Source organism: Falco punctatus (assembly GCF_963210335.1).
Source record: "Falco punctatus genome assembly, chromosome: 16".
NCBI classification, from domain to species: domain Eukaryota; kingdom Metazoa; phylum Chordata; class Aves; order Falconiformes; family Falconidae; genus Falco; species Falco punctatus.
Genome location: NC_137596.1, coordinates 4,727,478 through 4,753,102, shown reverse-complemented (window position 1 = coordinate 4,753,102; position 25,625 = coordinate 4,727,478). Strand labels below are relative to the sequence as shown.

Below are 25,625 nucleotides of genomic sequence, written 5' to 3'. Positions count from 1 at the left end.
TAGGGCAGGTGTCTCTGAAGTGAAGTATTAGTTAAAATGATGCTCTTTAAATTACATTTTGGCTATTTCAGGCAGACAGGTTGTGTGTGGGTTGGGTTGGGTTTTTTATGATCTATCTAGAGGCTTAAAAAGACACAGAGAGAAATAAATCTCCCTTCCATTAAAAACACACTATGCTCTTGCATATTTGTTCTTATCTCTGCGCTCTCGCACTCGTGCTCCCTCTCCCCCGACTCGAGCACAAAGTAAGTGTTTATGATTACACTTTCCACACTGACACTAATCTAATTCGAGGAGCCGTGCAGCCTGTGCCCAGGGAAAGCGCGGCAGCTCGCCCAGCCCTGCAGGAGGATGAGCGGCGCTTCCCGAAACGCTCCGACCAACACCGGGTGCCTGATGGTTTTACTTGAAAAACCATCGAGATTCATCGTGTTAATGTGGAACTGAGTGAAAGCTCCAAGTTTTGATTACATTGCAAGTGAAGTCTATTTCTACCTTCTGGGTCTATCTCTGTCCTTTTCACCTCTCTTTATCTATTTACACCCCTCCCCACCTCCCGAGCTCCCCTATGACATCTTTAACACCCTCAGACCCCACTGCACTAGGTGCTGTACCAACAGGAGACAAAAATACAGCCTTTGCCCCATGAGGCTCTCAAATGTGGAAAAGGAGACCACACACGAACGTGGACTGCATCCTCAGCCCTCCTGGGCATCACCGCTTGCAAACTACCCTTAGTTGCTGCGCTGGTATAAAGCTTAGGGGAGAGACCCGCTGGGGAGCAAGAGGTGGATGTGTAGAGTTGCCCCTGTTGGTGCGGGGAGCAGGGTGGGATGCAGCCGAGGTGCTGTTGCCATCGCTGCTTGTTCCCAAACAGCCCCTTTCCTCCCATTCCTCCCGAGCCCTCTGCACATGGAGCTCCAGCCCTTGCCGGTGCCTCCTGATGCTCTAGCTAGCGCCTCTTCTTCTGCTTGGGCTTCTTCCCATGTTAGCCTTCGACTCTGGGGAAAAATTAATGGGTCAGACAGGGAGCACAGCCCTATTATTCTCTGATTAGGTGGTCTATAGGCTGCTACTTATGACCAGACCCTTTGTTTGTCTGTGGCAAGATCCAGCAGTTCAAAATGAACCACAGGCGAGGTGATTTATGCCTCCAGATGCTGCCATTCCTCCTGCCCCCGTGGGAACACACCTCTTCACACAAGACTTGTGAACCCATCCATCGCTCTGGCAGAGGCAGGTCTACCTTCCCAAAGATGTCCCAGTCCACTCCTTCCTCCCCTTAGTCATTTCTTCACACAGCCTTGCTCTTGCAGGCTCTCCTCGCACTCCCCAAGAGCCCTCCCAGCCTTCCTCAGCCCTCCCATGGAGCACTTCTGGTCCTACACCCTACCAAAGGCACCCCGTCAGCACCCACCCTGACCCAACACACCAGCTGTCCCAAACCCAGGGCACCCACCCAAAGCTTGGCCAAAGCTGCCAGAAACAAGCAGGAGAGCAAATACCAATGACCCAGGGTCCATGTGATGATGCGCACCATCCTTCCCACACTTTAAAATTTCCTTAAAAGAGTGGGTTTAGCACTGCAAGGTTTAGGTTTCAGAAACAGCAGCAAGGGTAGAGGTAAGGTTGGTCTCGGCCACCTTAATTCATCTCCCAGGCTCACACACGCCAAGGACAACCCTTTCCCACAGGTTCCCAGCTTTTCCTGGTACCTGTGCACATCACTGCCTCTGCTTTCTCGGGGTCTGCCACCAACACGAGCATTAATAACCCTACCATCAAAACATCCCGGTGAGATAAAGAAGCGTTATTATCCCCACTTTACAGATGGAGAAATGAGGCCCAAAGAGCAAATGGCCCAAAAGTGCCTGTTCGGATCAATGCTCCATAGCACCTGGTTTTCACGCTCTGTGGTGCTTGGGAAGCCACGGAAAAAGCATCGGGAGAGTGAGGATGGCTGCCAGGACAGGTATTTCCAATGGGCCTCAAGAGATGAGAGTGCTGCGGTTAAAAATTAGTCATCAGGCTGCAGAGCGCGCAGCAGGATATCCGTGTGCACAGAGGGGCAATTAAAATTTCATTACCAAATTTCAACCCAAATAGGCAATGTTTGATAAAGTTAAAAGCAAAGGAAAAGGAGGGAGCGATGGTACCGCAAGGCAGGGATACCAGCACGCCTGGAGCACGAGGGGGCTGTTCTCCTTTTCCATTAGGAATGTGCCTTCATTTCCCATTTCTCCTAAACGAAGCCCTTGAGCCTTCTTCTTGGCCACCCTCGTGCCTCCGAGAATGGCAGAAAAGCCACCGGGAGTTACATCCCCCCAGAGCATCCTTTAATTTCCCTATTTGTCTTCCTAATGCCCAGCCCCACCAACAGCACCATCTATTCCCCACGTGTCCCTGCGTTTCGCAGAGGGACTGGGTTTACCCCTTCCTTCCTATGCCTCCTTCTCATCCTATTTAATGATTTTTTTTTTCTTTATCCACAGTTTCCTTTCCTTTCTTCCCTCCTTCTCTTTCATTTTTAAAACCTGTGCTTCTCCGATTCAAAATCATTACTGTTTTTAACTTGGCTCGAGCCTCTTAATTAAGTTACTTTCCATTATTTTTTATCTAGTCCATTTGTCTACATCCCCCGCACCCTCCCTCATTCTTCCTTTCCTCCCCAAGGCAGGCTGGGTATGAAATCTTACATTTCCATTTGGCTAACAATCACTTTGAATTTTTAAATGCTATTAAATTGGATCACACCGGTCACTGGACTGGAGTTGTCGAGCTGTGATTTTTACTCGCACCAGTCAAAGGGAAATGAAATTGTGGCGGTGCGGGGGGGAGGCGATGGGGGAGCGCCGATTTATTCTGCCTGCGGTACTTGCAAACAGGCACAATCCCTTTGGATTTTTGAGCGAGTTCAAAGGAAACTCTTACGCTCAACCATGAATGTATTGTAATGTCTTTAATAAATCAATTACTTGTTGGCAGGGAAGTGTCACCGCATCTCCAATCCTTGTAATCACCTCAGCCTTGCTGTGTTTTAAGTGCTGAAAAACCGCGGAGGTAGACAGAGAGCCAGAAGAAGCATCGGCATAGGGCAAACCAGAGAAAGTGCTTCTGCTTCATCTTTGCCAGAAAAGACCGAAAGATGCAGAAAGCAACTCGCACCATGCAAAAACACACCCACCCAGCGACCCCCAGCACCACAACATGGAAATTAGGGTGCCGGAGGGACCCTGTCAATGCTACATGGGGCTCACTCTTCCCTTCCCCAGGCAGCTCCCGGGATGTGACAGCTTTGGGGAGATGACCACGACAGGTTCACCGAGAAAGGCGGCGTGGCAACACGTGCCTACCCCAGGTATTGAGCCTGTGGTGATGGGAGCACCCCCCTGCTCCTGCTGCCTGGGGCTGAGCATCGCTCTGGCAGGTGACCTGCAAAGCAGCGTTCTCCTATCATCCCCAAGAGCGAGACCACCTTTCGCTGCATGTTAATTAGGTGCCTGAGTTGTGTGCTGCTGCCTTTGGGAGGGTGCTGGTATTTCCATTTTGCTAAAAGAGTCCTTTTCCACCCGAAAATTTGCTAAACAGAGTAGGATTTGATTACAAAGCAGTCCTGGCCAAATCCAGCCCCTCCTCCTCTCTCTCTGCTGACAATATCCTCCCCTCCACAACAACAATCATCTGAGCACAAACAGACAACGAAGCTTTTCAGAAAGTAATGAACTCTGGTCGGAGCCAAGGCAGGAAGGGTTTAATGTTCAACTCGGCAAGCTCGTGAGGCCATCAATTATATAGCCCTGCTGCTGAAGGAGCAAGAAAAAAAAAAAAAGAATATTTCAAACAGACTTGGCCAAAAAGAAAAGATAGGGAAGGAAAACACCACGAGAGAGATTAAATTCCACGAGCGAAGTGTTTGCGAAAGAGGAGGAGGATCAAAGGCTGAAGCTCTCGGGCTGGCTGTGAGGAGGAGGGATTACAAGGAGGGCAAATCATGGAGAAGACATCTCTGTTGACCCCTCATCTCAAGACTGGTCCAGGCAAGGACAGTCCTGGGTACAAATCGGGGAGCCTGTTTGCTGCGAGGGCTCAGTGATGGGGAGGCTTTGGCAGCGCGGCGCGGGGTGGTGGACTGAGACCTCTTCATCTCATCTCACATAGGACAGCAAACCAGCAGAGTCTGCAACCTCCACCACGCATCCCAGCCATACACTAGGTGCTACCAAGTGAAAGGAGAGCTGGAATCTTCTGGGCATCTCTCTACTGCTGGTGGGATGGGACCGGCAACCCAGACATGAAAAATGAGTGCATGGGTCCCCCTAGAGCAAGGAAATCTCATTCTCTGGCTTGCACCCGGTGGGGCCATGCTGTAAAGCTCCTCCAGGGATCCAGCCTTGGATTAAGGAACAAAGCCACCTCATTTCTGAGGGATGGGGCAGAGGGGACTTGCTGCTGTCTCACACCACCAGCTAGCTTCTCAGCCAGACCTGCAAAACCCAATATTTCAAGATCACACTTCCATGTCTTGACTGAAGGACCACATTTCCATGTCTTTTCTGAAGGTCCTTGCCTTTTTGTTCTCTGCTTCCCACTTCTCCTCTCCTCTCTCCTTTCCTAAATCTCTTTCTTCTCCATTGCAGCACCAGAACAGAAAGGAAAACGAGATCACAACTCTCCCAATGTTTCAATGCAATTCCCTTTTTCCAAGCTTCCACCTCTCCTTCCAAACCCAAGCAAGATCAGTGTGGACATGACCGTGTTTCCCCCCGGTTCCCCGCTGTGTTCTCCCACAGGCTCAGCAACTCCCTCCAACCCATCCTTAAGCTTGTGGAGATTTACTAGAGGTTTTCTATCACTCGGTGCCCACTGCAGGAGGCGGCAGGGCCGGGCTGGCTCTTCAGCAGCTGTTCCCTTGGCCTCTCCTTTATCTCCAGCATTGTGTTCACATCTGCTTCCCCCTCTGCCTCTTTCCCTGCCGCTGGGAGCCTGGTTTTAAATCACTGCTCAGCACACCGGCTGCCAGGCGCGGGTTTCATGCCGCCCAGCATGCCCTGTTTGGATGGGGATCCAAAAGCCGTTTGCAAGCCTCCCTCTGCTTTTTTTTTTTTTTTCCTTATTATTTTTTTTTTATCCTCCTGAACCTGCCAGCTCTGCCACACTGCTTTTCCCCTCCTCCCTTTTGGCTGCAGAGTTATCTTGGCTCTGGAAACATGTTCAGACACCTGGTTGCTGGCAGCGTGGGGCTTTGGCAGCGGCCGGCCGCATGCAGCTCTTCGATAGGGAAGGGGAGGCAAGCAAGCCCAGCTGGTGTGGGTCAGCGTGACCCACCTTGGCAAGCCGGGACGTGCCAGTGGCTGCCTGCACTGCTCCTGCCTGGCTGGTGGCTTTCTCGAGCCCGGCGCTGATGGCAACCCCAGCACCCGCATCCCTCTGGCTTTGCCTGGAGTTTTGGCCAGGGCCAGCTTCTGGTTTTGCTGGGAATGTGTGCGGTTAGAAAAGCACAGCTTTGTACAGCATCGCCCGGGAGCTGCATTGTAAGAGATGCATTTAGGGCAAGACACCACCATCTGCGGCTTCCTTCCCCGGCAGAAAGCACCGCTCCTGAGCATGGCAAGTTTGGCAAAGCAAGGCAGCAAAAACCCTAGGAAGCAAACAGAGCGGGGCACGTGGAAGGACGCTTCACCACCACTCTGCGCACGTGTGGCTCCAGACTAAATTCCCCTTTTAGATTGCAATCCCTTCACGCTATCAAAAAAAAAAAAGAGAGGGCTATATATCCTTCCCTCAGCCAGTACGCACAAATGTCCCTGAAAAGCTTGGCTGATGCCTCCCCAACCTCCTTTCGCCCGTGGTCTGTGCAGGATTGCAAGCCAGGATCCTCGTGGATGCCACCTCTGATGGCAAAGGCTGCACCAAACAGACCAAACTCCCTTGGGAAGAGCCCTCTGCTCTTACTCTCCAACTCCCTCAGCCTCTGCCACAGGCTTTTACTTCTGGACTCACCTCTGGGAGGACTGGCCGGAAAAATCAGCTCTAAAGGCCAAAAAGAAGAGCCAGATTAAAGTATCAACTCTGAATTTATGCTCAGGACTTAAGGTTTAATAATGCAACAGAAAATCAATATTTAATAAAGCAAATGATGGAGAAAAACACTGAATGGGAGATGAGCCGCTGCTCGTGTTTTCAAACATGTATCTCCCGGAGGAGCTGGTTTGGCAGGATGGATGCAGTACCAGATTGCCATGAAGAGCTGGCACACAGGATGCCCCAGGTCCCACCGGTTCCAGCTCTGGTGTCAAGGGGGCTCACGGGTCTTTTATTAAAGGACAAACAAGGAATTACTGCAGTGGTCAGAGTCCAAATACCCATGGAGAGAGATCAAATGCTGATGCACAAGGGGAGCTGAGCAGCTGCCTCGCTGAACAAGCCCAGATTTGTGCTAGGGCTGGAGGCTGGGCTTGCAAAACACGGGCGGGCGGGCAGCAGTGCACCCGAATTCAAGTTCTAAATGCACCCAAAAAAAAGCTGTCAAGGGATGGAGAACTCCCGGAGAAGCTGGGAGGGAGCCCAGGGGCTCAAAGCAGAGGATTAATCCCTACGTGCTGAGCAGGAGAGGAGGTGATGTAGGTGCTTTAGGGGTGCGAGTGACCAGGCGGGGCATCAAACCCGGCTGGCAGGTGCGGTGGCACGGCAAGCGCGCATCCCTGCGACAAGGGATGCGGTTGCGATGCTGGGGACAGATCGGCAGCTCTGACTCCCTCCCCTGGAGGCTGGAAAAAACTGCAGCGAGCCCGTGCACGGCACAGAGATGTCACCTGCGCCTTGTGCACATCAACAGCTACCCCAGCAGCCACGCTCTAAGCGCCGCGCATGAGCTGCCTCGCAGCGTTTGTCAGATTTAGGGTAAGCTCCAGGAAACCAGGCTGAACGAACGAGCCCAAGGAACAGATGTAGCGAGACGTTCAATCCCGCAGCCCCAGCCAGGACACCGCTTGCCTGAGCCATATCCAACCTCACCCACTCCCACACCTGCGGCTGCATGAAGCACTCACAACTGATGCTAGGCTGCAGAGTGTCCCCTGCAGCGACCGGCGCCGCAATAATAAACGCCTTTTGCAATAGCCATCTTCACTGTCTGCCTATCCCACCGCCTGCACCAAACCCTTCCAGCCCCGATCCAAGCTGCGCTGCCAGCTGGGAAGGGGGGAGTGTTCCCCGTGCCCACCCAGGCAATGGCGGGTGCTGCGTGGGGTACAGCAGCATGGGATGCATGAAGATCCCCGCTCCATCACACAAAGTTTGAGGCCTCTGGACAATTCCTCTGAAGAAAGGAGACTCTCACTTGTGCAGGTATCGGTGCTCAGCTCTCTCCAGGGCAGCAAAGCGAGCGCTGGTGCCCTTGGATGAAACCCCCCTCCCTCGCACGCAGCGTGCGCCAGGTTGCCTGCCTGGCCCTGCAGCACAGCAATAATTTGTAGCTTGTGCTGGGATCCTTCATGATGAAAGATGACATATAAATATAAAACGTTATCGCTCCATAACAGCCACATGCTATAAAACGCTGGGCAGAAGGATCTGGAAGTAGATGGAGGCAGTGGTTTAAAGCCTTCCCTGCAGACTTACTGCTGCTAAAACAACAGACCCACTGGGAAGAGCTCCAGCAATGGGGGGCAAAGAAGAGAAGCCCTGTTGAAAACGCTACAATTGCGGAAATTAGGCAAATAAGGTGACTTGCTACCAGTGTAACCTTCCTGTGCTGACAGCCTTGGGTAGCTGTAAGTACTGGCGCACCAGTGACGTCTCCTCCCATTCATCCCCTGCTGCGACTTTCGGCGGATGCTCCGTGTTACTGTAGTAACAATAAAGTGCTGGTACCAATATTATCCTACAACCAGTTGACTCTGCTCCCGTGATTACAATAACAATGCTGTTACTGTAGTAACATCATATTGCTGAGGTCTCACTGTTCTACCCTTAATTTTATTGTCGTAAGATTAAATTGCAATAATGTTATTGAGCCGCCATTAGCGTTACCATGGTAACAATAACATTAAGGTAGCAATATCGCATTACAGTGGTCCAACCATTCCACCACAAATATTTTAATGTAGTAAAACAAAAGAGATTACTGCAGTAACATTAAACTGCAGTGACCTCATTAAACCCCCACCGGCTTTATCACACCAAACAACGGTACTCTGGAAACCCTACGCCGTGGCGAGAAGATGCTCAACATTCACCCCGGAGGCGTGGGTGCTGCCATGCCACCCCTTCAGCCAGCAAGATCCCTGGGGAAGGAGGGGGACCCGCTGCGCAGGGAGTGAGCACAAGACCTGCAAACAACTCGAGTCCTTCTCCAGCCCTGCTCAGAGAGTTGTTGGCGCAGCGTGCTGCTGGCCTCCCAGTTTCACCCGCTCTGCGGAAGGGATTAGTGGAGTCGCTGTTGAATGGTGCTGGGTGAGGCGGGCGACCTCTCTCTGAAAGCCTTTGGAGAGGATGGGTGAACGGGGCTGCCGGGAGCTCACGCACTCAGAAAGGCTCAAAGAGGAGTAGGCTCTTGTTTTCTAGAAGAGAAGTGATCAGAGGGCAACCTCGGCGGCTCTGTGCATCTCCGAGGGAGTAGCAAAGGGAGTTACTGTGAGCTCGCCTCTCAGCCACAAAAGCACATGCAGCTGCGGCTGGGATGGGTGGAAATAGCGGAGCCACGGGGGTGTCAAAGGTGGAGATGGCCCCAGCGGGCATCGCTGTGCTGTCCCAGCACCAGGGCACCCAGCGGGGACCACAAAGGGTTTGTCTCGGTGCTGCTTAGGGGAACCCCACGACACACCAGATCACAGCATTAGCAGTTCACAGGGGGAGAAAAACAGAGAAATTAGCCACAGCCTTGGTGTACATGAAGAAGAAAAACAGGAAGGAAATGAAAACGGTCTGTGTGTCTTATGAATCACTGGTTCTTCCTTCCCCTCACCCCATTCTCCTGCCAATTATTTCTCCTTGGGAACAGGATACGTCCTCCCATGGCTCGGGCAGTTCCTGGCCCGCTAGCATCACCAGGGTGCCAGGCAAACACGGAGGACGCCTTCCCTTCACCACTACTCCGCTACCGACTTGTTCTCTTTCTAACGAGGACAGCAGTTAACACGCTCGGCACTGTTCACCTCCCCATCCCTCCCACTCTTTACTCCCCCCGCACCAGCGGGGCTCACCCACATGCTCCGGGAAGGAGGATGTGCTGCAGCACGAGCGGGACACGTCCCCGGTGGGATGCAGCACGCCTGGCTCCCCCCAGCAGCACAGCAGGCATGTAACTGGGGCAGCCTGAAGCTGCAGCGAGGGCAGGCGGGTGAGCCTGGAGCAAGTGCTTCCAGTACAGGCTCTGGAGCCTCTGCTTTTCCCCCTCCTGCCCCACAATATAATTGCTAATTAATAATAACGTTTAGCTCTCAGATAGTGCGTTCCATCTTCAAAGACCTCTGTCGACATTAATGAATTAATCCTCATCAACCCCCCTGTGAAGTAGGTGACAATTATTATCTCTGCCTCACAGATGTTAAATTGATTTGCAAAGAGGTCAAGTGACTTGGGGGAGGCCGGAGGGAGCCTGCCCAGCCGCGTGCTGGGTACGCGGCCACTTTACGAGGGAGCAGGGACCAGCCCACCCGTGGGTTAAACCCGCTCGCTGGGCTGATGAGCCCTGGCAGAGAAGCTGGTAACCTTGGGAGGGAGATGGAGAGATCGGAGGGCAGCAGCGGATGTGGGACCTGCACAGATGCTCCCTGGGGGCAGAGCAAAATGAGGCTACAAAGCCAACAACTAGGACAGTGCACGAGGGCACATGGGAGACCTTCAGTCCTCAACAACAGCCCTGATGCAAAAGGAAAAGAAGCTTTGATGGACGGATGGTGATTAGCAACAAAAGAGAGATGGGGAAAGAAGGCATCAAAGTTGCTGAGGGAGCAGCGAAGCGAAGGAGGATTTCGATTTTGTGCCGCTGGTTCCGTCCCCTCCACTGGTCTGGGGAGGCTCTCCTAGCTCTCCGCATGCCTTTTAGCAGGTATTATCTAGACCTGTTTTTCCTTCTAGAAAGCACAGCTGCTCTCACAGGAGAAAAGGAGTGGACACACCAGAAAAGCCATGTCAGAAGCAGCTCCCGTTGTTTCTTCTGGGAAGCATCCCGCCCAGCATGAAACTCCAGCCCATGGCTTCATACGTAGTCAACGTCTATCCATCCTCAGTGCCACTGAGTTACACCCAACAGCCCTGGGCAAAGCCCTCTGCCCATCCTCACTGCCAGCATGGGTGGCTTTGGCAGCACAGGGGACAGGCTCAGCCCCACGGGTGCCCAGCTGGACCCCGTGGCTCTGGCAGTGGTGCCAAAGCTCCTGGGCAGAGCGTTCAGGACGGCTCTGAGCATCTCTGGCGAAAAACTCAAGAGTCATGGGCAGTGCATCCCCATCCACTCTGTTTTCCCTGCAAGCCACCTTGAGGCCTTTGGACAAGAGTGATGACGACTGCAGGGACTGATCCTTCCTCCCAGCCACCACGCGAACCACTGCCCCTTCAACCGGTAGGGCAGGCGCTTCCCACGCACCCCGCGGGCCGCAAGGCAGAAAAGCGGCTGCAAAAAAGTTATCCTTATTCTCCCATGAGCGAAAGGGGCTTATGGCATCACAGGAAAATTAATTGGGCAGAGTTCGGTGCTTGAAACAAAGCCGGCTCGGGCACCACAGCCCCGCCGGCAGCTTTATCTCGTCGGCACACACCTTGGCAGTGATGCTCCCAGGGTGGCCCCGGCAAGGGGCGAGGTGCCACGTCTGCCCTCCGCTACCAGGGCAGCCCTGCGCCCCCAGCCCCGCAACTCCTGCAAGCAGGTAATTAACTCCCAAACAAAGGCAGGGATTTGCAGATTAACCCGGGCCCGGAAAAGAGTGGGAGAACTCATTTACACCAAACAAAAGGGGAGGGGTGATTAGTTGCTCCAGTGGCAACAGAAAGAGCCAGATAGGGCCAAGGAAACTGATAAAGAAGCGGGGAAAGCGCTAATATCCCCCAGTTGCCTGCTTTTTTTTTTTCTGTGGGTTTTTTTTTTTTTTTTCTCCTCTTCTTTCTTTCTTTCTAAGCACTAAAATTCCACCATTTTCTATCATGCAAATTTGTGTGTCTAAGTGAGATTAAACTCTGGCAGGCACCGTGCCTCCTTCCCCAAGTCCATTTCCCGCACCGAGATAAGGGCAACTTTCCTTAATGCATCTTACAAGGCAGTGGGAGTGTTTTGCAGGCACGCTTTGGAGACGGCTTATTATCAATACAAATAAGAGCTTTCCAGACACAGCCCTTCTCCTCCTCCCTCCCCTCTCTCTCTTTTAAACCCAGGAACCCAGAGAACAGCTTAAAGAGCTGAAGTGTCCTGCAGGGAGCAGGGAGAAGGGGGAGGCTGCGCCTGTGATGCTGCTGCAGGGGCAAGAAGTGGGACTCGCTAAGGAAACCAGAGTGGGATACAGAGGAGGAGAGGAAAGGCAAGCCTGGGTCCCTCCAGTTCAGAGCTTGCCTACTGCAAGTGGGGCTTCCCCGGATTTTGTTTCTTGGGATGTTCACCCAGAAACACCTCACTCTTCCCAGGGTCCAAGGCAGACTCCTGCAAACACGGGCGGTGCCGCTTCCCTGGGCTTTGTGTCTGGTCTTGCGGCAGGGACCACCTTCCAGACACTGCAGATGACATGGGTGCTCCCTGAGCTGTTCCATTTTAGGTCCAGCTGTAGTCTGGAAGCTTCTTTCCTGGGGAGATCCAGCTGCTGAGGAGCTCCTTGTACCTATTGCAGCTGCGTTGTTGGCTCACATCAACTTGGCATCACCAACAGTGAACGTGACCCCATTTAAAGCAGTCCCCAAAACAGCAGGTCTGAACTTTGATGGATTCAATGTCAAGGGTCTGTTGTCTCCTTCCCCAGGCTCATTTGTCCCACATTACCGCAGAGGCAGCGGGAAGGAGAGACGCACCGACCTGCTATTCCTGGATCAGCAGCAATCACCTTTTGCCTTTTGTAGCAGGATTTCAAGACTGACAAGTATTTCTGAAAGCCTGACCGACAAGGAAAGGTGGGAGAAATGGGGTTTGCATCATTTCAGAAAGAAGGTGGCTAAGGGGCGACACGATAACAACCTTCTCGAAAGCAAAAGGTTGTTACAAAGAGGACACTGATCAATTGTTCCCGCGTCCGCTGGGGATACGCTGAGAAAAACTCCACTTCATTTGCAACAAAGAAGGTTTAAGTTAGATATTAGCTATACATTTTCTAATTATAAAGGTAGCGAAGCAGCAGAATAGATCGTCTAGGGAGACTGGAGAACCTGCTTTGTTAAAGAGTTTCAAGAATAGCTTTCACATGTGTTTGCCAGCGATGTCTCTGCCTTATTGCAGGGGGACGGGCTAAATTAGCTCTTGAGGTGCCTTCTACCCACCTATTTTGGGATCTCAGCCATCAACACAGTCAACCTAGAAATAATTGGGCAGTGCTTCCCTTGCCGTAGCTGGACATCCTTGGTTTCTTGTGGTTTCTAGCAGATTCTTTCCCATTGCCTTGGGGGACCATCCCCAACCCTCATTCCCTAAAAGAAGCTCCTTCTCCCACCCCTATCCTTTTGGACTTTGCTCTTTCCCTCATACCACCAGTTCCTCCAGCAGCCCTTGGCAGACACCAGGGATGCCCGAGCTCCGACCTCCCTCCATCCACAGCCATTTCCCAGCAATATTGCCTAAACTCGGGGAGAAGCAGCGATGCGTGGTGTGGGCTGGGGGTGCCTGGACCCTGGCTGATATGCACCCATCACGCCTGCCTGGGGGAGCAGCAGGCTGCTGAAATCCCGGCTTGAAGGGGAAGAGTTCCTTGCCCTCCCTGGCCAGCCCCTTTTGGAGAGCGCAGCCCGCCCCGGGGCTCGATTTAATTGCATCCTGAGAGGCTGGAGTGCTCCTGCCTCCAGAGCTGTGCCCCCAGGCCCTTTCCTGCAGCAAGGGGAAAGTCAGGACCTGCTCAGAGCAACCTGCACGTCCCCCTCTTTCCGGCTGCACCTGGACTATCCCCATTTAAAAGGGGGCACCCCCTTTCCCCCCTCCATCACCGCTTCTCCTTTCCTATCAGGCTGTGGGGAGGGGGCAAGAAATCCCACAGCCGTGTGCTGAACTTGGCACATCCCAGAAACCTAGCGCGCGGACACCCTGCTTTCCTGGGAGGGAGGGGTAAGCACCGCTTCCCGCAAGCTGAACATCGTTTAGGACAGGATTATAGCAGATTGCATATTTATTGGGCCCATTTTCTGAGGCAGGAGAGTTAATCCTGGCACCCCAGCCGAATTTTAATCGGGGTCATTAAGGCAAGCTTCCCTTTGATTGGACACAATATTCACTTTCATGTCCTGCTCCAGCGCGTTGCTGCACATTATGTTCTTGCCACCTTCCACCTGAGAAAGGGCTGGGTGAGCCAAGCAATAGCTCTTGAAATTAGGGGGCCTGCTCCTGAGAGCCAGGATTTCTATCGGCAGCAGCGAGGATGCTCAGCACGTTACAAGGCTGAGCCCATCGCTGAATCCTCCACTACTTAACCGTACCGCTGCAAAGAGTTAAGATACAACCTTTTCCTCTGGTACCCAAACATTTCTTCCTAATGATAGAGCAAGACACAGGAGGGATGGACCTGGATGTCTGGTGATATGGGAAATTTAAGTCAGGAAACGGGAATCAGAAGAAAACAGATAGAAATTGTCCTGCATCACCCCAGCGTCTGATAGCGACTTCAGAACTTGCGGGTGATCGACTTTGGCTTAAGAAACTCAGGCAGGTAATAACAGATTGCAAGATAAACAGCAAGGACCCCGGCTAGCAATGCATCCGCTTTCTCTCCGCGGTTAATGGAGATGGAGAAAGTCCGGCTCTGTTTAGTTTGCTTGATTGCTCGAAGAGGAAAGAGAAAGCGGAAAGGGAGGCAGCGGGGGAAAACAAAGGCCCTGGGTTTGGGTTTTTTCCCCCCTTCTATTCATTAGGCTGTCAATAATGCTCAGGCCTGGCATATCGACGGCGGATTAGCTCAACCCGACTCTGTGTACAAGACCAATGCCTTTTTAACCCAGCTTGTTTCCAAATCAATACACCCATCAGCATTCGAAAATTAGCCCGAGACGAGATTCCAATACTCAGGCTGGTATGTCATGCTAAGAGGGCTCCTGGCCAAATCATAGAAAAAGAAGGAAAAAAGGTTGATAGCAAGGGATTAGAAATTTTCCATTAATCTTCCCCGAGGCTGCCTCCCTAAGAGCGAACCGAGCCCCCTAGGTCCCACCAGGCAGGCTGCCCCTCGCCCTGCAGCACGGCCACGGCAGCTGCCTTGCACCAGCACCCGGCCGCTCGGTGCCACGCTCCTGTGTCCTCTCTCGAGAGCCCACGTGTGCTTGTAACACTTGCTGAAGAGCACACGTATGTACATCCACACGGGCTGGGCAGCCTCGGAGAGGTGCGCTCACGTGCCGGCAAGCGCATGCATGGCCACCGCAAGCGGTCCACCACCTCACACCGGCCTTCCTCCTCCTCCTCCTCCTCCTCCTCCACCTCCCAGAAGTCCCAGAAGTGCAGAGTTTCAACATACAAACACATATTGTTGCTAGGCATACACACACCCCCGCAAAGTACACAAATCTGCCAGCTCTCTCTTTTTCCCCAACACAAGTTTTACTTCAAGCGTTGCCTCCAGCATGGAAAACAAAAAAAAAACCCATAAAAATACAACAACAACAAACAGCAACACGGGTTTGTCAGCGACTACTTCAGAAGGCAGAGCTGCCTCTATCAGAGCCTCACGAGTACTCCAGGGAAGCTGGATAAATGCATTGCCCAGCTCCAGTGGGACTCTCCAAGCCTCTTGATCATCCTCTGCGTTTGCACCAAGTTGTCTTAGATGTTCAGCGTAGGAGCAATAGGAGAAGATGACACCAGGGCAAAAGGGAGGACAGAAATCAAAGCACCAAGCCCAAGCCCTCTACAAATTTCCTTCCTCTTACCTTGCACGATGAGATGGACACGCGACGTCTTGGGGTGATTGTCTGTCTGCACGGAGCAGGTGTAGGGGCCCTCATCGTACACATCCACATCTTGGATCTGGATGCTGTACTGGGTTTTGGTGTTGGCCAAGAGCACCACCCGAGGGTCCAAGCACCACTTGTCATTGCCGGCATAGAGGATGCTGCTGCGGTTCAGCCAGGCCACTCGGGTGACTCGGTTGTCCACGGAGCACCTGGGGAGAGGCAGAGAGGTGACCCGTCAACGCGCTGCTCTGGGGAGCTCTGCCCCCCCTTCCCCAGCCCCTCCTGGTCCTCCTGGCACTATTTTTAGCTTTGCTGACAGCAGCAGTTTCAGAAACCAAGTGCTTTCAGTGTCCAAAGAGGACAATGTCAGCACTTCACCTGCGGTGCTCAGGGCACCGATATCCATATAAACTGGTGGCTCCAGAGATTTGCCCAAGAGCTTCACAATGATTTCAGATGCAGAGAGGTCAGAGCCACCCAGAACCAGCCACCAAAGCACCTTTCATTCCCCCGCTTGCATTTGCTCTTTTGCAAACTCAGAGACAACCAGAGCCGAGCCAAAACCTCTATCCTGAGTCCAAACCACCTTAATTTTTTTTTGGGGGGGTGGGGGGGTGGGGGGGTGGAGGGTGGAGGGGGTGAAGCTTGCTGCCTCCTGACCAAACCCATCACTTGTCATTCTCTGCTCAGACCTTCATATCCCTGCAGCCAGGCAAAGAAATGCAAAACAGAGCCGGGAAAGCAGCTCGCGCTGCTTCACAAAGGAGCGAGGAAAATTTATCTCAGGAGAGAGCCAGCTCTGACACACCTCTAAAGAGAAACCTTGAGCTTCCTACCATTTGTCCTCTCTGTCAGCTCTTCCTTCCCTACGCATCATCTGCATCGCTGCATCTCCCTTACTTACTGCACCTTACCCCAGTTAAGCATTTCACTTATCCAGTGATGGTCTGGAGGTAGAAATCTTCGACGCCTAGCCTCATGAAGAAACTGAGCCCCCCGAAAGACAACACGGTGCAAACCTAGAAGAGACTTTGCTCCTGAAGGAGATTATTTTCCTTGATAGCAGGGGCTGGTCTTGCTCCTCCCGAAGGTCTCTGCCAGCCCTGTGACCCTCCATCCCCACGTCCCCAAGCAAGGTTTGAACCCTCCATTTCCATGAATCCTCTCCAGACAAGCGAAGAGCAGAGGGTCTGGGGGCTGCCCGCTGTCAAAGCCCTTCCCCAGGCAGAAGAAGCCTCCAGCCCCCCCCCCCCCCCCCCCCCCCAGCCAGCTAAAACCCAGCTTCTCTCCAAGGAAGTTTGGGATTACGGAGCCGTTGGGACTTAGCCGCGCTTTGTTGGATGCCAGCGATGGAGGATAATGTCCCTGCATAAAACCACTCAGTCTAAGATCCACTGTTTATATTCTCCCCAATCTACTTCATTACTTGTGCAGTGGCTGGGATGCAAATTAACTTCGGAGGCAGTGAGAAAGAGCACGGCAGCCTCTGGGAGGTCTCACGCAGGGTAACCTCAACGAATGCAAGGGGCTTAATGGGCTATACACGCCAGACTGCGGTAGCAGGGGAGTTAGCAGCAAGGATGAATCTATCTGCGGCACGCAGACTTACCCTGACACTTCAGGGACTCTGTCCTTCCTCGGGGTGAGCTCTCTCCTTACTGGTGGGCAACTTATTTTCCCATGTTCGCTACTGATGCCAGCAAAGACACAAGTACCCACCGGGGGACAAGCTGTCTTCGTCTCATCTAACCTCTTGTCAGAGGTACCTCTAAACGATTACAAAAGAAGCCTGAATAACCCACTCAGCCTCAACAGGCAACATTTGGTGGTTAGGGATGATGGATCCCCATGAGGTGATGAGCCCCAGGCGAGATGGGTAGCCTGCAGCCCAGGACTCCCCAGCTGATTTGCTAGGCAAGTACCCAAACTACTGCACCATCCTCCCTCTCTGGTGCGAAAAACATCCGATAAATTAAACAATTTTACTGCTGTTCCATAATGATATTACGATAATCATAAATTAAATGTGAGCAGATTTTTATTATCTACATAAAAAAGGCAATAGATTCAGCCTGGGCTGAACACCAAGAACTCGGGCTCTTGCTCTCAGCTGCATTAACAACTTGAGCACAACCTGAGAGTTTAGTTGCTCGAGTTGAACACAACTTGAGATTTCTTCCCAGAGGACGGTTTTAGTATATTGTACTCTGGACCTCAGCGCTGTCGACAGCTTAGACCTGCGGGGCTGGAATAAAACGCAGGTGGGTATCTGATGCTTGGCTCTGGCCTGCCCATCGCAATGCCATGAAACAGGCTCCTGCGGCTGCGGAGAGCAGCACTTCTGCACAGGGGTGTCCACCCTCACTGCCAAAGCCGTATCGCGGAGGAGGACTGGGGGATGAGCAGCCAGATGTGGCTTGAATTTCTCAGACCGGTCCCTTCTGCGAAGATTATCCCCCAGGACCTGTAAGCAGGCTGAACTAAAAAGATATATTTCCTCTCTTCTCCTCCACGCCAGTTTTTTTGTGAAATGCATCAGCTTGGAGATCCCTGGATAATAATGGAGCCAGACAGTGTGCAATCCAAGCATTCCCTCTATCATATGGGCATTTAAGTGCTTTTGAAAAGCAGTGGGGCTCAGGTAACGCATGAGGCAACAGTGAAATAAGTGCTTTCGCCCTTCACAGCACCCGGTCACAATCTCTTCTTATCACCTAGACACACTTCTCTGTCCCTGGGATCGGCAAGCTTAAAGTTGTTATTTTATTTTCTTCCCTGCCTCTTAAAGCTCTCGAGCCAATATATATCTAATAAAGCACAGAAAGCTCCTGGGAAAGGCACACTTTGACCTCTGGGCACGGTGTGCTATTTAGGGGATGGCAGGTCGTGCTCCTACCCAAACTCCTTCCAACCACCGTGCTAAAAACCCTGCTCCTCCTCGCATGAGCGCCGCTCGGGGTCCCCGTGGCCAAGGCTCGCTGCAGCGACCCAATGCTCTTCCAGCCCCTCCATCTGCTCCCCTTTCCCTCCTCCAGCAGCTCCTGCCCCCAGCAGCCCAGCGCCGGGGTGGGAAGCCCTCCTCTCCCACGCACAGGCAGCCGAGCGGAATGCCTTTGGCTGGCAAGCCAGGCTCCAAGCACAGGTGGAAAGCAAAGCCACCACCGAACCTGCAGCCTCCCCGCTTCCCAGCCCGCTCCTGCCAAGGTGCAAAGCCCCGAGATGCTTCCTCCACCTTGCTGGAGGCTCTCACCCTCCCTCTCCTCTCACCCTGCGATGTGCCAGGGAGGGAGGGGAGAGGGAGGTCCTCAGGGTGCCGGAAAACAGCACTTGTCTCCAAAAAAGATGATGTAAAAATAATTAAGCATAAATGAGGTAATTTTCTCTCTCAAGATCCTTAATCCTCGTTACGCTCCTGCTCAGAAGGTAAGGCCGCCTTCTCCAGGAGGACGAAACCCCACTGTCTGTCAGCACAAGGAGGAGGTGATACTGCTCCCTCTCTCTGCTGTTTCTTTCTCCCTAAACCCAGCGTCCCCAGCCTCAGGGTTTCTCCTCCGGGAGGTGGAAACGCTGCTAACACCCCACTGCCGCATCATCCTGGGGGTAGCCAGTGATGGTTTGCAAAGAGATGTGGCTCCTCACGCTGCACCAGACCCTCGGCTCCCTGCTGCCACTGAGGGCACCCCAAAGTGTGCACAAGTTTGGGCATTTGATGGAGTTTGGGTATTTTAAGACCATTGTGTGCACCAACCGAAGGTGCCAGCTGCACGCATACATCTTCCCTACCTGTTCCAACCTGCCGGCTCATGCCTTTGCCCCACATTCCCCAGTTAATGATGCACGGTGGGTCCTGCTCTTTCCAGACCTGTTAACAGGTCCCACAGCCAAAGCTTCTTAAATTTGCTACCGCCCTCTGCAAGCACCCTGGTCCATTAGGGCCTGACCGCTCTCCCCAAAACCAGCTGGCACCCCCACAGCCTGAGGGGCTGAGCTCGTACAGGCGATGTCCTCACACCGGTATCCTCTGCACCGCGTGCAAGGGGCCCATGGGGGCAGCCAGCAGCCCGCCTGGCCGCAGGGACACCGGTCAAAGACAGAAACTGGAAGAGGGAAAGCAACGCCATAAGGTGTCTGCCACCTTAGGTAACACAAGCACAAAGATGAGCAGGGCTGAAAATGCCAACAAAGCCCTCGGTGGGGACAAACCAGCCCTGGCCAGAGGGGAGCAGGCTGCTTTGCAGGCATAGACCTGCTCCCAAAGAGTCCCCGACCGAACTGCAGCTGCCACAGTTAAGTATCAAGAAAAAAAAAAAAAAAAAAAGCGATAGGGTGCCAAGGCTGAGGACCCCGACCACTGATCCCACCCACGCCTCATACAGCCCCCAGCACCTCCCTGCACCTTTGGCACAGACACAGATGGCACACGCCAGCAATGATGTGCCCTCCTGAATTTCTGTCTTTGCTTTTGTGAGTTTGCACACAGAAAATGACGGGAGAGGAGGTGGCTCGGCAGTAGGGGGAAGGAGGTTTTTAATTACCTAAGTGTAGTAATTGGCACACGCCACTTTTTTTGTTGCCTCTTATGCAGATTGCTGGTGTTCCAGAGGGCTGGGCTGGAGAGCACAGATTGTTTCAACCCAGCAGGACACACAAGAAATGAATAATGTTAATTAGAACTGAAAAGAGCTCAGTGAAATTACCAACCTGATTGCCGCTTTCATTGCAATTATCAGGGTACAAGGCTCCATCGCGGGGAGGCAGGGATGGGGCTAAGCCTGGCTCACCCCAGCAAATTTGGTGGCCCAACCTGGGGCTGTGACCAAGCTGACCCCCTCCCTGGGCTCACTTCTCCTTCCACCACCTAATTTCCAAACCCAGGCCACCCAGTGGAGTTTCAGGCGTTGTACCACAGCACCAACCCACCCCCAGGCATCCCTAGATGGCTTTTCTTTTTCTTCCCAGTCTAACTGAGCAATCCCCAGTCACCTCTGGATTTTGAAGCAATCCCTTCCCCGCCAGCAGCACTTTGTCCCTGCTACGGGCTAAACGGAGCTGGGAACCAGCTTGCAGGAATTAGCTTGGTGTTCATGGTTTAAAACTGGGTGCAAAAGCTCCCCACCGAGGTCTGAAGCTGCTTGGCCCTGCCTTGTCCCCAGCATCTCATGTCACAGGCATTACCTTCCAGCCTCTGCACCGTCAACCACGCCATAAATGATCAACTAAACTAGACCGCCGCTGGAGGCAGGAGCTTCACATCTCAGATTTATTTCTGTGATTAGCACGTTTTATTGTTATTTATTAGGATTAATTAAAGGCTGGGCTATGAACAACTCAATCCCATTCAGGCACATTCCCACCGCTCTCATAAACTTTCCTACAATGTTTATGTTCCTGTGGCAACAGAAGTTTGGTCATCAATTCCTGAGCGAGGGGAAAGCTGGGGTCAGATTGTCCCACGCTCCTTGGGCCACGTGCTGCCCACAGTCCCGTCAGGCTGGGATGCACGCCCGAGCTGCGGTTATCATGGAGAAGGTGGGCTGGAAGCTTTTTTACTAATAAATATTAAGCCAAACCCCTTGCTGCCACATCCAGTCTGGTTTCCCTCACAGTCCTCATTGCTGTATCGGGTTATGTCATGCACTAGCAATTTCTACTCGACCAGCCCTTCTTCAGCAGGATTTACAGCATCTGCTCACTCTCCATGCACATACAGACTGCGTATGCTTACACACACTCACTGCAGCACCGTCTGCTCACATCCGCACCGACATGCAATGCTACCCCCCACACCCAGCACCGACCCGGCAGAACAGGCTGGTGCAGACACGCTGCATTTTTTTGCGGGTGCTGCGTGCATGTGGCACGCGCAGCACATCCCGAGAGCACGCACGCTCATCCATATAGGGGTCAAACGGTGTGTGCACCTCCCCAGCAATAATCCTGTCCCACCGACATCTCTGCACGGCTGCAAGCAGGGCAGCAGTGGGGACACCCGTTTCGGTCCGCGGAGCTTGGGTGACGAGGCTTGACGTGCAAACCCGTGCAGGTTACTGGCTCCGTGCAGGGGACATGCGCAGTGGCAGCTGGACTATGGGATTAAAACGGTCCATAGGTTTGGTCCTGACCTGCTGAACTCACCTGGGGGCTCGAGGGGCATTCCTGCTGGGCTCTGCATGCTGAAACAGCCGTCGGGTTCTTGGCATGCCCATCCTCATCTGCGCCCCAGGACCACCCCAGCCAGCCTTGCCCTTGACTGCAGGATCAGCTGGAGGGCATCCCTCGAGCTCACGCTGATGTGACACCACCAAAGATGCAGCCTGAGGGCTTCTGCATGGCATGGGATGGCTCACAGGACTGAAAACCCGCTTCCCCTCACAGGGGGAGCCTGCTGCCTGCCAGGCAGGGGCTGACTGAATGATTCGCTCAGCAGCAGGGTCCGGCAGGAAAGGGGGGGCCCTGGCACCCACCTCCAGCCCCCCGCCCCCCCCGCAGCAGCATCTCCTAAGGCTGCAGGGTGAGAAGGTGCCCTCAGATCCGCTGTCACCCCAGTAACTCTTCAAAATCACGCTGAGCTGGTCAAAAGCAGCGCTCAGAAGTGCAAAATCAACCCCCTTTGTGCCTCCTCCCCTCATCCCTACCCAGACGGAGTTTTAGCTCGGCTGTTACAGAGGGAGTCGGGGGGTTCTGGGCTGGTGGGAGGCTCTGCCTTTCCCACCGGCTCATGCTGTAACCCGCAGCAAATTCCTTGCAAGTCCCTGCCCTTCCCTTCTGCCCTTTACAAAGTTTTAAAAATCTTTGGCACCTTCTTGCCAGGGAGGGTTAGTTAACGCATGTTTGTAAAGTACCTGATCTCCTCAATTGGAAGTTTACACATGCAAATGATTCACACTAATTACATTAATAATAATATACTGGGCTCAAAAAGATCTGCCTTGGTTCATTGCCCGGGATTTGCAGAGCTGCAAACAACTCCCAGTATGCTGCCTCAGACGAGCTTATTGGCAAATGCCAAGGAAACAGGAGGGGACCGGACTGGGGAGGAAGGAAGAGCTGCAAAAAGAGCCGGAGCTCCCACATTGCAGCGTGCTGACCGAGTGTGAGGCAGGGTCCGGAGCAGCCACGAGTCCTGCCAGCACCTCTGCCTGCACCCACCACCCCCCTGGTCCCGGGAGACCCCTGCGTCAGCACAGAGGACTGGTGCAGAGCAGGCAGCAAGCGATGCAGCAGGCAGGGATGGCTTGTCTGGAAAAGTCTTTATCTCTCTGCAATGCAGCAGTGCACTAGCACCTTTCCAAGTCCTGTGCTCGGCTCATCCAGCCTTTCTATTTATCCTCCTATTGTCTCTGCTAACAACAGAGCTCTGCACATCTATAGCATCTTCCATCTCGGAGCGTGCCACAACACATCAATGAGGGCAGCTGCTCCCAGACTGTACGTCGAGGAAGCGTGTCCCTAAACCTGGGCTCCCACTCCTGCGGCCGACCCCGCGGGGCAGCACTGGAGCGTGCTCCTGGCCCATCTGCTTGGGTGCCCTCCAAAAGTGCTCATGGCACGGGGGAACAGGGGTGATGCCAGCACCAAAATGCCTGTAGGCAGCTGTGCAGGGACACGGCCGGTTTACTAATAAAATGCCACCCCGCCGAGGAGCTCCTGCAGCGCCGGGATCCTGTGCTGCGCTTGAGGGACATTTTGTTCCTCCTGGTTTTCTCCTTTTTTTTGCATTCCCTAAGCCAAAGTAATTCCTCAGAGGGCTTCGGGGGGCCAGCAGGCAAACAGCCCCCGGCGAAACCCACCCCTTTCCTGGCAGTCTTTCGGGGTTGACTGTGAAAGGGTCCTCCCTTCTGCAAGGAGGGCACCACCCCAGAGCAGGATCAGGCTCTGGCAGCTGCCTGCACGCCGTCTTCAAAAGGAGGCATGGGAAACGCCACAAGAAGAAAATAACTCTGTAATGATCTCATCCTCTCCCCCCCGCAAAGCATTACAGAGCAGTTTAAACCCTGTAAAATAAGGTCTCCTCATCTGAGGAGGTGTGGAGAAGAAGTCAACTCTCTCCATCTCCAAACACTGGAGATCTCTGTCCTTGCTAAACGCTTTTCCCCAGCAAAACGCTCATTTGCCACCGCCAAGCCCCAGGTTGAGCCACTTAAGACACCCCAACACCCCATTCCTTCTCAGCCCCAGCAGCTCCTGCTCGGCTCCTCCAGCCCAGTGGGGAAGTTCCTCCAGGCTGCGCTCCCAGCAGCCAGCACCGATCCATCCCCGGCGCTGAACTCACTCAATTACGAGCTGTGCCCCCTGAATAAATTCTGCTTCTGCTTTGAGCAATTGACACTAATGGCCCAGGAATAAAGCAACGCCATCCACCCCAACGGTCTGCAAAGGAGCACGTTTAACTAAGCACACAGGCAAGGGACTGCTGAGCTTAACTGCACTGAAAATGTATTCGAAAGGAAGCGATGCACTTAACTTATCACAAGTGGGAAATTATCACTGAAGTGGCTTTTCCTTAGAAGTTGAGGCACAAAACAGGAACGGTGAGGGGTGAGCGCTCTCTGCCAGGACTGCGGAGAGAGAACGAGGAGTGAGCTGGAGCTGGCTGCTAAAGGATGCTGCGAGTCAGGAGGCAGCGGGACAGGAGGAGCAGGGGGCAAGCAGGAGCGTGAAGTGCGGCAGACGGAGGGCTGAAGAGCACTGATGGGGACAACACGGGGAGATCAGCCCAGGGGAGAGCACAAGATCAGACATCGGCTTTCCAAGGCACTGGCAGAGCTCAGGACACTGTAACACGGGGCTTGATGGGGAGATGGGGAAGCTTGCACTGGTACTGGCTGTGGCTGACCAACTGGGTCTACCTGTAGCAAATCCACGTTGCTACACACTGTCTAGGTATTTGTAGCCTGAGAATAACTGCAGGTTACTACATCACCTTCCTACACCAGTTCTCCCTCCTGCTCCCAACTGCAGTGAAACCCAAGCTCATATTGCTTCTGCTGGCAGATGGGTAGAGATGGACAGAACAAGGACAACGAGCAAGCCCTTAAAACGAAACCAGAAAGGTGGTCCAGGCAACACAAGGCTGCATGGGAGGGGCAGGGCATCCCAAGCCTTTGGGGATGAATCCCCAAGCCTTGCAGGGCCACTCTGGGTCCCAGGGTGATGGGGAGAGGACCTTCCCCTTCAGCAGAAGAAGAGGCTTCCCCATTCAAGGTCACAAGTGGCTAAGACGAGAAAGCAACCTGTGCCTCTTGCCCCGACACCTATCACCTCCTGGAAACCAGCTCCCTAACAAGAACCTACGCAGCTTCTTAAAAGACATTCAAACCCCACCACATCGCCAGATCTTCCCCCACCACGTAACCTGAACATTGTTTGCAACATGAACAAAGTTCAAGCACCCTGTCTCACGAACTCCCATCATGATGGGATGCAGACCTGTCCCTGAGAGAAGGTGCCGGAGGGGCACTGGCACAGCAAGGAATGTGGAGAATGAGTGGAAGGGAAGGGGAGAGACAGGAGGGATGTCAAGGAAGGAAACATGATGGAGGCAAAAGCAATGAGACCTTCTCCATCTATGCCACTTGCACCAACACCCTCTTACCATTTATAAAATGGCACAAACGAGACCAAAAACAAGAGAGGGAGGGAGAGAGTGTAGGAGGGAGATAGGGAGGGAGGGAAAGGACCCTTCCCAGTACAAACACCCCCACCCCCACCCCCCTTTCCTCCCCTCTCCCCTTGAGGACATCATCCTTAAAATATATTTCATTTCACAGCTGCATTATGGTACCACAAAATCCTGCGAATCCAATTTAAGAACAGATTACCTCCTCACTTACTTCATTTGAAGCAATTACATGTTAATTTTCATTGAGACCAGCCTAATGCATACCAATCTGATGCTGCAATCTCATTTGAATACTTGAGGGAACGCTAGTTGGGCTCCTGGCTCTGGAGGCTCATATTTAAAGGGCCACTTCACATTTCCTTTCCCTTTTCCCCTGGTTATTTACGCTTTCATCGTACTTGCGGCGCTCCCTCCCTCCCTCCCAGGCGTTCCCAACAGCTGGTGCCACTCATGAGACCAACTAAAAAGACCAAATAAGTTTTTGCAGCAAACCCTGCGGAATGATGCTGCGCCCATCACTAGCCTGGTCCCCAAGGCAGGACCTTTTCCAGGCCAAAATTCAGTATCACGACATCTTTCTGCATCAAGTAAATAACCTTCCAGCGTCAAAGTCGCTGGTAAACACGTGTCGCCATTGCACATGTCTCTGCAAAGCAACTCCTCCTCCTCCCAGGCCACGAACAGCTTCCACCAGGTTCCTAGCTGATGGTTATCTTCTGCTCGCTCAAAGCCTCCTATCTAGCCAGGCCCATGGTATCGATTGGTGTCTCGGTCACCAAGCTTCCAGTAATTAATAATGCCACGAGAGTGTGGATTCAGCTCCTGGCTGAGCCGTGGAGGCATGCCGCCTCTGTCGCGCTGTACACATTTCGGTGATAAGCATTCATGTTGGAGGCTGCACCTTAATTAGATTTTTCAGATTGCAAAGGGCCCTGAG

The 25,625-nt window shown here is 53.1% G+C and overlaps 1 protein-coding gene across 8 annotated transcripts in view; it reads right to left on the bottom strand.

The window, feature by feature from the left end:
- LOC308054234 (protein CEPU-1) overlaps nucleotides 1-25,625 on the bottom strand; it is a 457,457-nt gene that overhangs the window by 37,118 nt on the left and 394,714 nt on the right. For all 8 annotated transcript variants that reach the window (XM_080366694.1, XM_080366695.1, XM_080366691.1 and 5 more), the window contains one exon: nucleotides 15,043-15,275. In XM_080366694.1, the coding sequence (XP_080222820.1) occupies nucleotides 15,043-15,275 (233 nt within the window). The remainder of the gene's footprint in view (nucleotides 1-15,042; nucleotides 15,276-25,625) is intronic.